This window comes from Atractosteus spatula, chromosome 15 (genome assembly GCF_055471065.1).
Source record: "Atractosteus spatula isolate fAtrSpa1 chromosome 15, fAtrSpa1.hap1, whole genome shotgun sequence".
NCBI classification, from domain to species: Eukaryota; Metazoa; Chordata; class Actinopteri; order Semionotiformes; family Lepisosteidae; genus Atractosteus; species Atractosteus spatula.
The window spans coordinates 14,488,685-14,502,896 of record NC_142720.1 but is presented as its reverse complement, the minus strand read 5'-3'; the positions used below and the strand labels follow the sequence as shown (position 1 = coordinate 14,502,896).

The window sequence follows — 14,212 nt, the reverse complement described above, 5'->3', positions numbered from 1 at the left end:
GGTTCTTATTGTTTTTAGTTGAATAATTCTGTTTTTAGTTGAATATTCTTCTAGTTTAACTATTCTAACTTTTCAAAACTGTACTACTAACAGACAGATATAAGACTGATTGGTCTATATATTCCTGGTTCAGTTTTTGTTCCTTTTCTTATGTCTTGATGTTACATTTGCAATTTTCCAATCTATAGGCAAATATCCTAGCTAGCTATTAAGGGATGTAATGTTAAAATAGTACAATGTATGTTTAGGGCTCATTAAGAATATTTTGTATAATTCTTGTTACCACTTTAAAAAAAAAGACATTGGTTTTCTAGAATCAGTCCAACCTGATGCAGGACTTAAGAAACCAGCTGGCTGAACCTTTTTTCGTCTTGAAAAGAGATGAGTATTAGATGACCTGATACTAATAAGGAATTAAAATTAAAAGAAGTCAACTTTAATGCAGTGGACGTCAGAATTAACAAGAATGAAACATGAACAAGAGGAAACAAGTAAAACTACATGGAAGTGCACATACTGTGCAACCACGAACTGGAGCTGCTTCTTTACGTAAAGGGTTATGAGAGTATGGAACAGGCTACCCAGCCATGTGGTTGAAATCAATGCATTGGTTTCCTTCAAGAAGTGGCTGGATGAGATCCTTGAATCAAGTAAGCTACTAACTACCCAACAGGACAGATGGGCAGAATGGTCTTCTTTTCTTCACCTAGTGCAAAAAATAGTCAACCTAGTGCAACTGCTAATGGTGTCTATCCTAATGATGAAGCATTTTGAATACTACCTCCTCTGTGTGCAGAGTATTGCATAATCGTCTACCATTCTTAGCATTGTATCACAAGGATGAGTAATTTTATTTTAAAATAGCCATGCCATTTTCAGAAGTGTTTCATTTTTAAATTCAGGGTTGCCAAGTAGAGTCTGAAAAATTAGAAGTACCAAATCCTTTTCTCTTTTGGATTTTAAAGTTGCTGCTTTTGATGTTATGGTACCTATCTATATGATGCAACTCCCATAACTGCCAATAGTAAAAAGGTAATCTCCCTGATTGCCCATCACAGAAGATAAAAACTAATCAAAAGACATTGTGACAAAAAAGTTACTCCACTTATACAGTACTTTATAGTTACACAGTCAGATTAGGTCATAGCGCTGTATACTTAAAACTCGGCTGTAGTATCCTTCAGGGACTTGAATGAAAAAGTATGTATTTAAAAATGTTTTTTCTGAGGCAAAAGGCTACAGTCTCATGGTGGTGTTCAGCCGGCTTGTTTTGAACAATGATTAATGATGTGCCATTATTTCCCAGAGAGGAAAATGTTGTTTAAGACTTATCTACATGCACTTGTATACTGAGCAACAGAAGAAACTTATTATTTAGTTTCTACATGTTTATAGACAAAAATGTATAGAGAATTTGAATATTGATTAAATGCATTTGAGGCCATTTTAATTCATTTATCATTCAAGACCAATCGTGGCACACTCAGGTGACTTAGACTGTTGCATAAGCATAATTTAGCTCATATGTAAAAGAGTAGATCAGGCACAAGTGATGAGGTGATTTAACGTGTTTAATGTTAAACCTGGGAAAAGCAAGAAAGAAAAAACAAGAAAGTATCTAATATTAAGAGTAAAATACCTTTGTGCCATTGGTATGTTGGAGGGTGAACTAAAGCATTGCTCTTTTGCTTGCCATCTGAGGTGTTCACAGAAATTTTTAACCTGGTAGGAAATTAAAGCCAAACCCCAGCTGGCAATGGTAGGTAATGAGTCATAATGTATTTCCAAATTCAACACATTCTAATACAGTATTTACCCTACATATCTTGTTTTCTCATTTCCACTTCCACAGCAGAAATGGTTGACTGGTCCTGAACACTTATTGGTGGCTGGCAAGATGACCACACAGTCTAGTCTGTGATCAACAAACGTTGATCATTGTTGCAACAGACCAAGGTGGAGTCCTCTTTAACTGTGAACCTAGGATTTGTGCACATCACTCAGCATAGAACATGCTAATAATAGGAAAAGGCTGGGGCTAGAAAAAGTAGCATTTGCAATTAATTATGGGAACAAATATTAATTCACTCTTCATTCAATCACAAAACTAAAGGGGAAGGAATTGTCTTTTGATTTCTCATTCCTCCCTTTTGAGCATGTATAGTAAATAAAAATTCTGTAGCATTGATATTCAGTGAAGAGCGAATTAATATTAATACATTTAAATCGTGATATGTGATGATAGGGTGGCATGTTGACACAGTGGTTAGCATTGCTGCCTCACAGCACCAGGGCCCTGGGTTCAATTTCAGATCTGGGATGATATCTGCTTGGCGTTTTTATGTTCTCCTTGGGTTCCTGTGGGTTTTCTCCTGCTGCTCAGGTCCCCTCCCACAGTCCAAAGACATACTGGTAGGTTAATTGCCTTCTGGGAAGAATTGGCCCTGATGAGTGTGTGTGTGTGTGTGCCCTGCAAGTGACTGGTGTCCTGTCCAGGGTGTAAACTGCCTTGAGCCTGTTGCTTGCCAAGATAGGCTACAGCTCCCCTGTAACCCTGTATTATAAAATGGCTGGATGTGTGATGATGGGTATTATGTGTATAGCAGACCAAGTGTGAAAGTCAGGGCAGGAGTGTCTGGTCTCCACAGAACTCCACTTGATGGCAACCTAACTGTTACAAGGCGCTACAGGGACGAATACCTGGGACCTCACTTCCTGCTGCCTCATCCTGAGGCATTCCAGCAGGACAATCATCATGTTGTCTGTATTACAAGGGCTTTCATGCAGGATGAGAATGTGATAGTGTACATTCAACATTCGCATGAAGGACTCATTTGCAGTACAGTATATTTGTTTTAAAATCAAATCTAATATGCTGAAGTCCTGTTAGTAATCTCCTGCTTTTAAAAAATATGTACAGCTAATGCTGTGATTCATTGTGTAATTAGAGCATCCTATATAAATGCAATCATCACCACTGCTCTTTTCTAACTATTGAGTTATATAATACCTGTCCAAAAATGTACCTTTTTTGTCCTTTATTGGTTGCCTAAACTTATGCTTTTAGTCTGTAGCAGTAATAGGATTGTTTTTTGAGGTTTCAAGGGTGACTTGGCCTGGACAGTGGGTGATTGTAAGAGGCTAGTGCATGTCAAATTCAGTGTGCAGAATGAAACAGCCGTGTGAGAGCTCTGGAATAGCACTGTATTACTGCATGCCTGGCCAGGGGGAAAGGATTTGAGAAGGTAAACTCAGCAATGTTAAGTTCCTGCAAAAAAAAAAAAAAGAAGGGAGGCTTGCCAACAGTTAGTAGCCAAGTGAGGCTCAGTTTTCAGGCTGCTGCTGATGCCATATGCCACCACACAGTTTGAACAGAGGCACTGAGACTCAGTGGAAGTGCTTATGTAAGCAGAAGAAGCCTCAAAAGCTAGCCAGGCTAAACAAGCATGGTGCTGACAGTGAGGACTGGACACGGTTTTTTTTTCTCCTTTGAACTAGAGCCCTCCTGGACAAAATTGTTCATTTTAGGTCAGCAGTCGTCTGCTGTATTTAGCAAAAAGAGATAAAAGGAAAATGGCATGCTTCTGTTTTGAAACCTGAGCTCATTTGTTCACCAGTGGTGGGGGCTGATGTTGACATAATTAGTGCATCTTTACAACTGAACTCTACATACTCAAACCCTCATTATTTTTAAGTTTACCAGCGTCTTAATTTCTTTTTTTGCAGTTATCCACAATATACTACATGATTCCGATGATAGTGAGGACTGCTAGAATAGAGACACAGTAAAAATACACTGTAGCAGAGATCTAGCTTTCTCAACACCCAGAGACAGATCGCTCAAATTTAGCAAGTCTCCAGGATGTCTGGCTTTCCTGACTCACCTGTGTAGTTGCTGGTTTATCAGGCTGGTCAAGATCAGAGTGTTTCATCATTTATTCATTATTTACTTGTTAAACCAAGTAGTTAAAGTATAATAATGAAAAGGAGACAGATGCAGCTTGTTTTGCAGTGTGTGAGGCATGTATTGGTACTGTATGATCAAGGTTTGAAATTCCACTTTAAAGTCAACACTTCTACTGTGAACCGATCAGCTGTTCAGGAGACAGTGAATTATAATTAGCAAGAAGAAAGACTTACTGTAAGCTGAAAGGCCAGAGCTCTCACAGCTGATGGTATGTGCTTTGTGGTAATAAATTCACTTGCAAACAGCACCAGATAGTTTTTGCCTAGATAAACGCAGCTGTTGATTATTACTGTTTTTCAAGTCTTGAAGAGCAGTATGGTGAAATCCTATTTAAAATATTGTTGTGAACATGGACAACTACATCTTAATGCTTAGTTCTGAGTTACTTTATATACTGAGAGACGTTAAAAATGTAACAAATGATTATTGAAACCAATTGTCAAATATTTCTAGTCAATTTAGGCCCTTTGTAGAAGTAACATTCACAGTAAATTTCACTTACTTCATATACTTAATTTGGCTTCTCTAACTTAATAATTTTTTGTGGAACAATTTAAAATGTTACATAACTTAAAAGGTAAGGTATGGAACTTAGGAGTCTCAACCTGCAATGCTCTATTAACTAATGTAGCAGTTGATAGCATATATTATTTTTATTATGTGACTTTATGAGGTGAATCTCATTAAAGGAAGGCACTTAACAACAACTAAACAGGAATTATTAATAGTCTGAAACAGATTCATAAATGTCAACACAAGAAGATTTAAGCAGGGAGGTCCTTAATGGCAAATTAGAATTGATGAATGGAGTCAATCATGCAAATATCAGAGGTTAATATAATTTAAAAGCTGACTTACTAATCAAGTTTTTTTTCCTTGTGATCTGTTAAAAGGGACTTTATAGATATTGCTTCTGTTGGTATGGTGATACATTATATGTTTTTTAAAATAAAAGGTCTCATGAAAGGCGGGACATGCAGTTTGAAACATGAATGACCAAATAAAGTGGTGGTTCTTAACCTTTACTGCAGCCTGCACAGCTTTGCTTATCACAATATGTTCAAAAATTGTTATAGTAGGTAAGCTCTTTAAACCTAAGATACATCATAACTATAGAATGAAGGAAATATAAATATTTTTATTTTGCAATAAAATAAAAAATGCATGAAAAAATACACTGTTTTAAACTTATATATTTATTTTAACTGTGCAGTAATATTAAGAAAATGTGAAAAATAACACACTTTATTTTTAAAGGTGAATTTGCATTAAAACATCTAAGTATGATGAAAAAAGTAGTTGTTCCTACATTGTTCTTTACATGCTTGTGCTTAATGTTTGTTTTTGATGATTAGTCTTCTAAAAAATCTGGCTTGTCTCACACTGCCAGAAAGGGCATCTTGCACCCCCAGGTTGTACATTATGTGCACCCCAGGCTAAGAACCAATGGAATAGAGGAAGACTTCTTTTAAAGTGAAAGCTGCTCTTGTTCCATTGATCATGTGAATACCAGGCTAAATGAACTGAAATGAACGAGTGAGTGGGTGTACTTGAGTACCATTTTTTACCAGGCAACACTGTGAGGTCTCAGCAGGTCCCAGAGTATAGGCCTATCCAGAGAGGGAGACATCTACTACTGAGACTCCAGTCAATTGAAACAGAAGTTACAGGCTTTCAAGAGCGGAAGTGCACTGCAGTGTGATGAAGCAGTGGAAGGAACATGTTGAAACACAGAAAAACAAAAGTGTTCATTTCCTGATGTGTGAAATTAAATTTAATTAATGTCAAAATGTTACTGTGTAATAGGAACAGAACACTAGCGTCAGTATAAAGTTTTTATTTGTTTTTTCAAAGGAGTGTGCTATTTCTGTCTCTATCAGGGAAGGCCATATGCTTGTTGTGTCGGTAGATCCAGCTGTGTTGTATTGATAAGCTTTCAGGGACTTTAAAATGTCTAAAATAAGCAGCTGATATTGATTGTCTTCACTGTTGCACATGTCTGCAGGTGTATGCTTTCTGCATTCACTGCCAATAGAAGCATGCAGGGGTCAAGAGAGACTAACTTTGTTTAAAAGGTGAACTTGCATTCCTCCTTCAAATACCTAAAAATTGAGCTCAATCTGTATGTATTGTTTTTCATCCCATGTGGTTGGTCTTTGTGTTGTTTTAAAATCTTATCACTTTGTAGATCCTTGTAGTGAAGTCATTGTAGTACATTTGGTCTGTATCCATAAGTGGACGCTTAAAAAATGACATTGAAGACTAACATTTCTATTGCTTGAGTAGGAGTCTTGTTTACTCTTCCCGTATGGAAGGAGTCTAAGTGGGATGTTACATTGCCTGAAATAAGTCCAGTCTGTGATGAGGTGCTGACAGTCTGAGTAGGTGTTTAGCATGCACATAGTCAGCAGTCAGCAGAGGGAAGACAGAAATAATTATAATTTAAAGTTTTAAAATGTGCATAGAATTTTGCAGCACATAGTCTTTGTGTGATGTTTGAGAGGTACTTAAGTTTCTCTTCTGACCTTTTGTGATGGATCAGTGTAGTTGAATCATTATGCACACTAAGCATTCCTTTGTTTATGTATACTGTAGCAGAATTACCTTTTGGAAAAATTGACACAGCAGCTATAAAAAAACAAGGAGTAGGGAACAGCAAAGTCTAATTTTCACTTCTTTAATGAAGTGTTGTTGATTAACTGGGACAGTGCTAAAAAAACTATAAAGCCCACACCAACACAATCATTGGACAAGTCAAATATCAAGCCTTTTGCAAATCTTTGAAATGTTTTGTTGTATTAAATTAAAATTTCTTAAGTAGCTTTCAGAATTTAGTTGTGTCTGCTGATAATGGAAAGGATTAAAGTACATGATTTTTTATCTTTAGCTTAATTAAAATTGTTTTACACTTTGAAGAACTTTGCAAAGATAAAAATGAATTTTAGTAATCAGTGTTAAATATATTTTTAATTGAATCATGCTGGTAAAACAAGCTAGTAGTCTTTACATGATATACTGTATTTTATAGTTCAGTTTTACATATTGAATATATGTTGTATAAACATTACACAAAAAATGAGTTTGGGGAGTGATAGTACAAATGCAATATATTGCATGAATGTCTTTATTGCTTTATTAAACAAGCAAGCTTTCTTGGTAACACTTCAATAAAATTGCTTTTTTAAAAACTCATAATTATTAATAAAAGATCAACTGAACATGATTATGATCAATAGAGCTCTCTTTCTTTTCCTGAAATGTGTTCTCAATATCTTTTAAAAAGCAGGTAGATCAACAGAATGAATAAACACAAGGAAGCAGATCTCTTAGTATAAGGTTCATAAAAATACTAATTATTGAACTGAGGCCCATTTGTGCTTCTGGATCTTTAAACAGGCAGTCAGTTATCTTTGTAATAAACACAGAAGACAATCAGCCTCAACATATTAACATTTGTATTGCCTGTTTGTTTTAATCATTATCATAATATTAAATAATGCCCTTGAAAATGACTATATGTGGTATTTAAAGTATAGTTATTATTAGGTGTTGTGACAAAATAAGTAAAACCAGCATTTGTTCTATAAATAATTGTAGAAGGCAGGGAAATCTAAAACAGTATTGAGCATTTTAGTATAAATAGAAATGTTGTTGAATCAGATTTCTTTTTTAATGCACCCCCTCCCCCACAATAAACAACATGAGAAAATGAAGTCAGTGAAGACTAGAATCCTAATAAAACATTTCCATTACTTACATTGACCAGAGGCACATTCAAGGTGGAAGTGAATGAAACCTTATACACATGGTGCATCAGACTAATTCTTTTGTGTGTGAACTGCAAGCACAGTTAAAGATAGATTGCAGAACGATATCACTGTTGTTATCCTGTGAAATGTGTTGGAAGCCATTAGAGAGAGATCCTGTGCTCATCAAGATTCATGATGATGATTCAAGATTGGGAATTCAGTAGAAGTACAAATAAATTGCATGAAGACCGACTTCGATACTGAATTGAAGTTGTACAGCGTTTTAGGATACATGTTGTATTTACAGATAACAGCACATTTGAAATCCCAAGGTGGGGTGCTGAGGTACTTCATAGCAGTGAAGATCTTTTTATAATACTTTTGTGTTTTGCTGCCAGCAAGCCTAAATAAAACAGGTGCAACATTATTCTTAAGAGTAAAACACCTTTTAAGATACTCCAGTTGCAGAATGACTTGCTAATGGACATTTTTTGTTTCACTGAAACTTGGCAGGTTTCAGTGAGTGGGCTTTTAACTTGGAAAATGCTTTTTGGAATGCTTGTAAGCCCAGTTTGCTTTGGGTCTTTTACTGTAGATAATAATGAGTCCTGACATCTCTAGGTTAAATTACCCTCTTGGATTAATGAAGGCAGAACATTAATAGATCCATTTGAGAATGTATTTCCAGACAGACACAATATTCTATGCAGATCATAGTATCTTCTCATTTTTGAATTGCTTGGTAGATAATGATTTTAATATAGGGGACAACATGGTACAGTATAGCCATTTTCATTATATACAGTACTTGTTGGATGAACTGTTGTTGGAATGAATAATATTCAAATGAGACAGATACTTGTTGTTTTGTTTTTAGAACTAGGGTTTCAGTTCTGCTTTAGATTTAGTTTTGATCCATTTGTTTAAAGTTCAGGCAGTGTACACAATACCAGAAAATCTGTGGTTAGAGACACAAATGTTTTTAATTTTCAGAAAAAAATATACTAATCAAATAGCAATGTTAAATTGAGTTTTAAACAGCAAAGGAATTAAATAAAAAGCATAAGTGTGGAGCTGCTTTGTGGATACTGCATTATAATATGTCTTAATAAACTTAAAATGGACACCACTTAATTCATTTAGCCTTGTCTCAGGACATGCTGGCTTTTCTTTTTTGACAGATCTTTTAAAATTCATTGGTAGAGAGTACAGTTAGCTTGCATAGTATTTACATTGCAAGGGACCTGCACAATATCTACATCCTTCCAGTGGTAATTAAAGCTTGCAGCATACCTTAATTTAGAGAAATTTTATGCTAATGCTTTATTCCTTTGTGAATGTTTTGCCTTCGTTGGAAATTATCAGATGCCAGTTCATGTAGAGACTGTGGTTAATTTGCATTTCACAAAAGGTTATTTTTACATCGAGAAAACCAAGTGGGGAATAAAGATTCTTCTCACTTTCTTATAAGTTTTTTTTCATAGACTGCCTGAAACATTTTCATTAACATCGCTTGAGGCTGACTGCCACTGCAACAAAGGCTTTTCTTGACAATATTTTCAGCTAAAAAATTGTCAGAAAAACAATCTGTTTTCGCCATGCACCTCTGCCTAATGTACAGCTATACTTTGTTTCAACCCAGTTTCCTGTATTGTGGTGCTATCTGCAAGTGCAGAGGTTCATCTGGTCTGTTGTAGTTTATGTTCTGTTCGATGGAAGGACATGCCTTATCAAATGAAGACTTTTTTTCTGTGCCAAATTAGATTATGGAAATCTAGCATACAGTCTTAAAATATTTTTACAGAATTTCTTACTAAGGGATAAGTGCTGTTCCGTGATGATATTATCTGTAGACATTCACCTAAGAAGTCAAAAATTACCGTGTTTTATTTTTTAGGTGGGTCAAACACTTGTGGAGCTCGAACAGCTCATAGGTGCTGTTTTATATTGTTTTTGGTGATGTTCTGTGGAAGGTTATTATCCTAGTGGTTGAGTTTGTCATTTTTTAACATATTGATTTGCCAGGGAACATTTTTTATGTGTTTCAGTAGAAGAGCATTCTAATAACATGATGCTGCCATCACCATAGTTTACAGATTGGACAGTGCAAACTGGGTGATGTGTACGATAGGCGTACTCTAGGCATAGCACATTGCATTTAGACCAGAAGTTTAAAACTTCATTTTTTGTCTCATCTGACCTTAAAACCTTCTGTCACATTTCTGTAGTATAAAATCTTACAAGAGATTTCAGATGAGTATTTTTCAGTAAAGGCTTCTCTCTTCTTGTTCACCCAGATAAGTCAGCTTTAGGACCAGGATATTGTCGATGTCTGAATAGTGACTCTCATTTTTTAAATCTTTCTGAGTCACTATCGGTTTCACAGGGATATTCCTACCTACTTACCTGCTAGCCTGTCTACTCGGTTTGGAAAGGTGGCCTGATCTATGTGTGTCTTGGTGATTGTGCAGATTCCACTTCTTAAAGGTAGACTTCCCTTAAAGGGATAAGAAACCTTCTCCCGATCTGCACCTCTCTAATACTTTTTCCCTGATTTGTTTTGAAAGCTCCTTTGTCTTCATGGTCGATTTGTTGTATTGCAAAGCAACTTGTGGCTTGAAATTCAATATTGATCTGAGGGAACTTACAGAGACATTAAACCACTTTGATTACAAACAGACAAGGACCATTACACTAATTTTGTGAGCTTTTAAACTATTCTTTCGCACCTGAACAGATTGCTGTACCATAGGAATTGGTGTGGAAAACTGAAGCAGTTGAGAATCTTCTAATTTTTTTCAAAAATCTAACTTGTTTACATACTATCGGCAATTGTTCACCCTTAACAGTTTGGAGTAGATTACAAATTCCTATTTGAAAGTCTAATAATTACAAGCAACAATATGTAGAAGCTTTTCAGGGGAATGATTCGCTTTGTAAGACACTGTATGTTATGTATACTGTAAAACTGTATTCAAATTGTGTCTGAAATCAAACCTGCCACTTACAAGCAAACCTCTTCCACTTCTTATTAGAAGATTGCACCAACAATTTGAAAGCTACAAAGAACAAGTCCGGAAGATTGGGGAAGAAGCACGGAGATACCAAGGAGAGCACAAAGATGATGCTCCAACCTGTGGAATCTGTCGCAAAACCAAATTTGCGGACGGCTGCGGCCACATTTGCTCCTACTGCCAGACGAAATTCTGTGCCCGGTGTGGAGGACGGGTCTCTCTCCGCTCCAACAACGTGAGTGTCACTCGTTTCCTTTTTCTCTCAGGCTCTGCTTTGGATTGCGAGTATAACACATTTCTTCATTGTGTGCTCTGCCTCCGTCCTTCACAGTGGGGTGAGTTTCAGGTGAATGTGGGAAAAGTAAAGCACCCCTGAAACACCTAATGCATGCTTAGCCTTAAATGTAACTGGTCAGAAATCAGATTGTGTGATACTGTGTTTGCTTAATTCATACATTACAAAACCAATAGGCATGACATTAAATGCACCAGGTTTACATAAAAATGTGTGACTGTCTTTAAAGAAGTATTAATTATGATTTTTTAATGTTGTTCTTTAAAATTAGACCATATCACATGACCTCCAGGTGTATCACATTCTAAATGATGTAATGTGACAGTGTACTGACCACCTCAGGAGACGTTGTTTAGAGCCCTGCAGGTTTTCTTGCATCAGTTGCATGGGTCCATGTCTATAACAGCTACAGTTAACACAAGAAAAATATTTTTCCACATTGAAGCTTTTTGTAAAATAAAATTTCACGAAGATTGTTTTTTTTTAAGTGAAGGTCTATAATAGAACGTTTTCTTCTGAAACTAACTAAAAAATGTCAATGATTTGTTTTGAAAGATGTTTTGTAGGTTCCCCTGAATTTCGAGGTCTCTCTGAAGGGGAATTGGGCTTACAAAAGTGTAGTCAAAGATCAGCTTCATAATAAAAATGGACCCATGTCTTAATGCAATGACCTGAAACTAAAGAAGAAAAGACAGTTTTACATAGAAATATGTCATACAGGGCATATCATATGTAATGACCAGCCAAGAAGCTATGATGTTTTACAGTGTGCCCCTAATGCCATAGTTTGAACTGTCTGTCTGAAAGAAAGTACTAACCTAATGTCAAAGCTGCATTGTTTAGTGGGAGTGGGAGTGGTTGTAATTAAGGCAGTCAGCTCATGTTCTGAGCTCATGAAGGCCAAAGGAATGATAGGGGGAGTTTGAAAAGAATAAAACAAATACTGTACATTGGAAGTTAATTTAGTGAATGAAACTGTGTGCTAATGTGAGGGAAGTCTCTAGTGATTGGGCAGTGAATTTATACTGTCACATTGCATTTATCGTGTAATATTTTGTTCTAGTAAATGTGAATGTGAGGTATTAAAAATGAGATTCATAACTACAGTCACAAACTACATTAAGTATATTTATGGAGCAGTAAAGTAAACCATGTAATCAAAATACTTAAATTGACATACTGTACGTACCCACTGAAATTGGGTTCTTGTTCCACTATTTTGTTAGGTAAGGGTGGAGAGAGGCAATATTTTCACCCCCTTTCAGTGGCAGACTTGTTAAAAGTCGACCATTTAAAGATGGGTCTCAGAAAAATAACTTTGACTTACAGTACAATTGATAGGACTTTAAAATCTGAAATGTATAATTAGTCGGACTTGGATTTAAAAGTACACTTGCAGTGATTAGGAAATAAGAGAGCAAAAGAGGCATGTCACATAAGCAGCCTGGTTCTTAATATACACCAACACTATTCTTCAGCCTCTAGTATTATTATCTGAAAAAAAAATGTGTTCTTGATTGAAATGATTTTCACATTGGTGCTGTCTGTTGTTCTTTGTCAAATGCTTTTAAATTTGACAAGCATTAAAGTGTTTGCATTTAAAAAAAACAATTATAAACACCCTGCTCATTTAGCTCTCTGAATTACTGCTGCCAAAGGGATTTCAGTCAAAAGCTCTGCACATCACTACAAGTAAAAGGTTTGGTTTTAAATACTTTTTTACTCTGAAAAAACCTTGAACAAAACATGCTTTACTGCAGTCTCCAAGTAATTGTCACACACATATATACATATGTACCAATTTAAGATGAAAATGCATGTAAAATGTCATTATGCAATTTTTTTCCATCCTTAGTGAGCCTTTTTTCTTTGCCCTTTCCAATATACATGCAGGCAGGGGATGACTCCTGCTGTTATTATTTCCATTAATAATAATAACAAAAACAATAATAATTCTTTTCACACACTGAGTTTCAAATTAATAATAATAGCAGCGGTATAGAAGAATGAGAGACTGCTATAGTGAATTACAAGCAGAACACTACCTGATAACAAGCACTTTTGAAATTTATATTGCATTTGAAGTTGCTTATTATTTAGTTGAGAGGCATATAGTTACGAGCACATATCTCCCTTATTTAGTCACCCTAACTGGATCATTTTACACATTGCATAAATGAGGGAAAGGCTTTTTTATAATAGAAATAAATAATTACAGTTTATATGATGAGCACGTTATGTGAACCAAATGCCCTGCCTTTATTTTCAGACTTACCAGCTAGAAGGGCAAACAATATGTTCATTAGTTTTAATATATAATTGTGGTATACATTCTTAAAGGTAAATCCCATCAGAAAAACTCAATGAGAAAGGAGTGAGCTCAAAAAAAACATTTCCTTTAATAACAGTGATAAGGCAAACCACAAGACAGTTTTTTTAAAGCTAAGGTAATAATTTTAATAATGCTAATTATACAACTAAAATGCGTTTTTACATATGAACCACAGATACTATATCACACATAGATAAAGATGAAATTATTACAATAAGGCTGCTTATTTTAGAACTGCTGGTGAGTGCCAAGACTTGATTAGGAAAGGGTAATGAGGAATTATGAGAGCAAACTAGATCACCATGGAGGGTAAACAGCCATCTTGTGTCTTGTTATTGAAACGTTTCAGTATGAGTGTCATGCAGGTAAATACCTCAAAAGTTGACCCCTACTTAGAACTCAATATTTAATGATTGCTCCCCTGGGAGACTGCTGCTATGGAACCTGTTGCTTTAATTAGTTCTTATTCATAACGAGTCTGTGAAGGGAAAGTCAACAGACAGAAAGCCCTTGAAGTGTTCATTATTGAAAAGGGTAAGGAACATCAGAGGAGTAAAAATGAACAGTATCGTTAATTAATTGGAGTTCTGCATCAATCCTGGCCTTGTGCAACTTCAATGCTTCTAATGTAAATATCTTCTAATGTTAAAATGTACTTTCAGCAGTAAACACATTCAAAAGTTTTATAAAGAGACCATAAAACATTAATTAAATTATGCTCTTGTGCCAGTCTAATACATCTCAGGCAGTAATACTTTTTTTGTGACCTTCAGCCGTTTTTGAGATGATCAACCTTCAATGGTTGATCATCGGAAATGTACTGAGCATCCCTTGGAAGCACGATTTTTTAAAGTG

At 35.6% G+C, this 14,212-nt stretch overlaps 1 protein-coding gene across 1 annotated transcript in view; it reads left to right on the top strand.

Moving 5' to 3' along the window:
- The window catches only part of rims1a (regulating synaptic membrane exocytosis 1a), a 114,484-nt gene that overhangs the window by 27,767 nt on the left and 72,505 nt on the right, over window positions 1–14,212 (top strand). Inside the window, exon 3 of the mRNA XM_088933837.1 lies at window positions 10,752–10,965. Coding sequence (XP_088789963.1) covers window positions 10,752–10,965 — 214 coding nt within the window. The remainder of the gene's footprint in view (window positions 1–10,751; window positions 10,966–14,212) is intronic.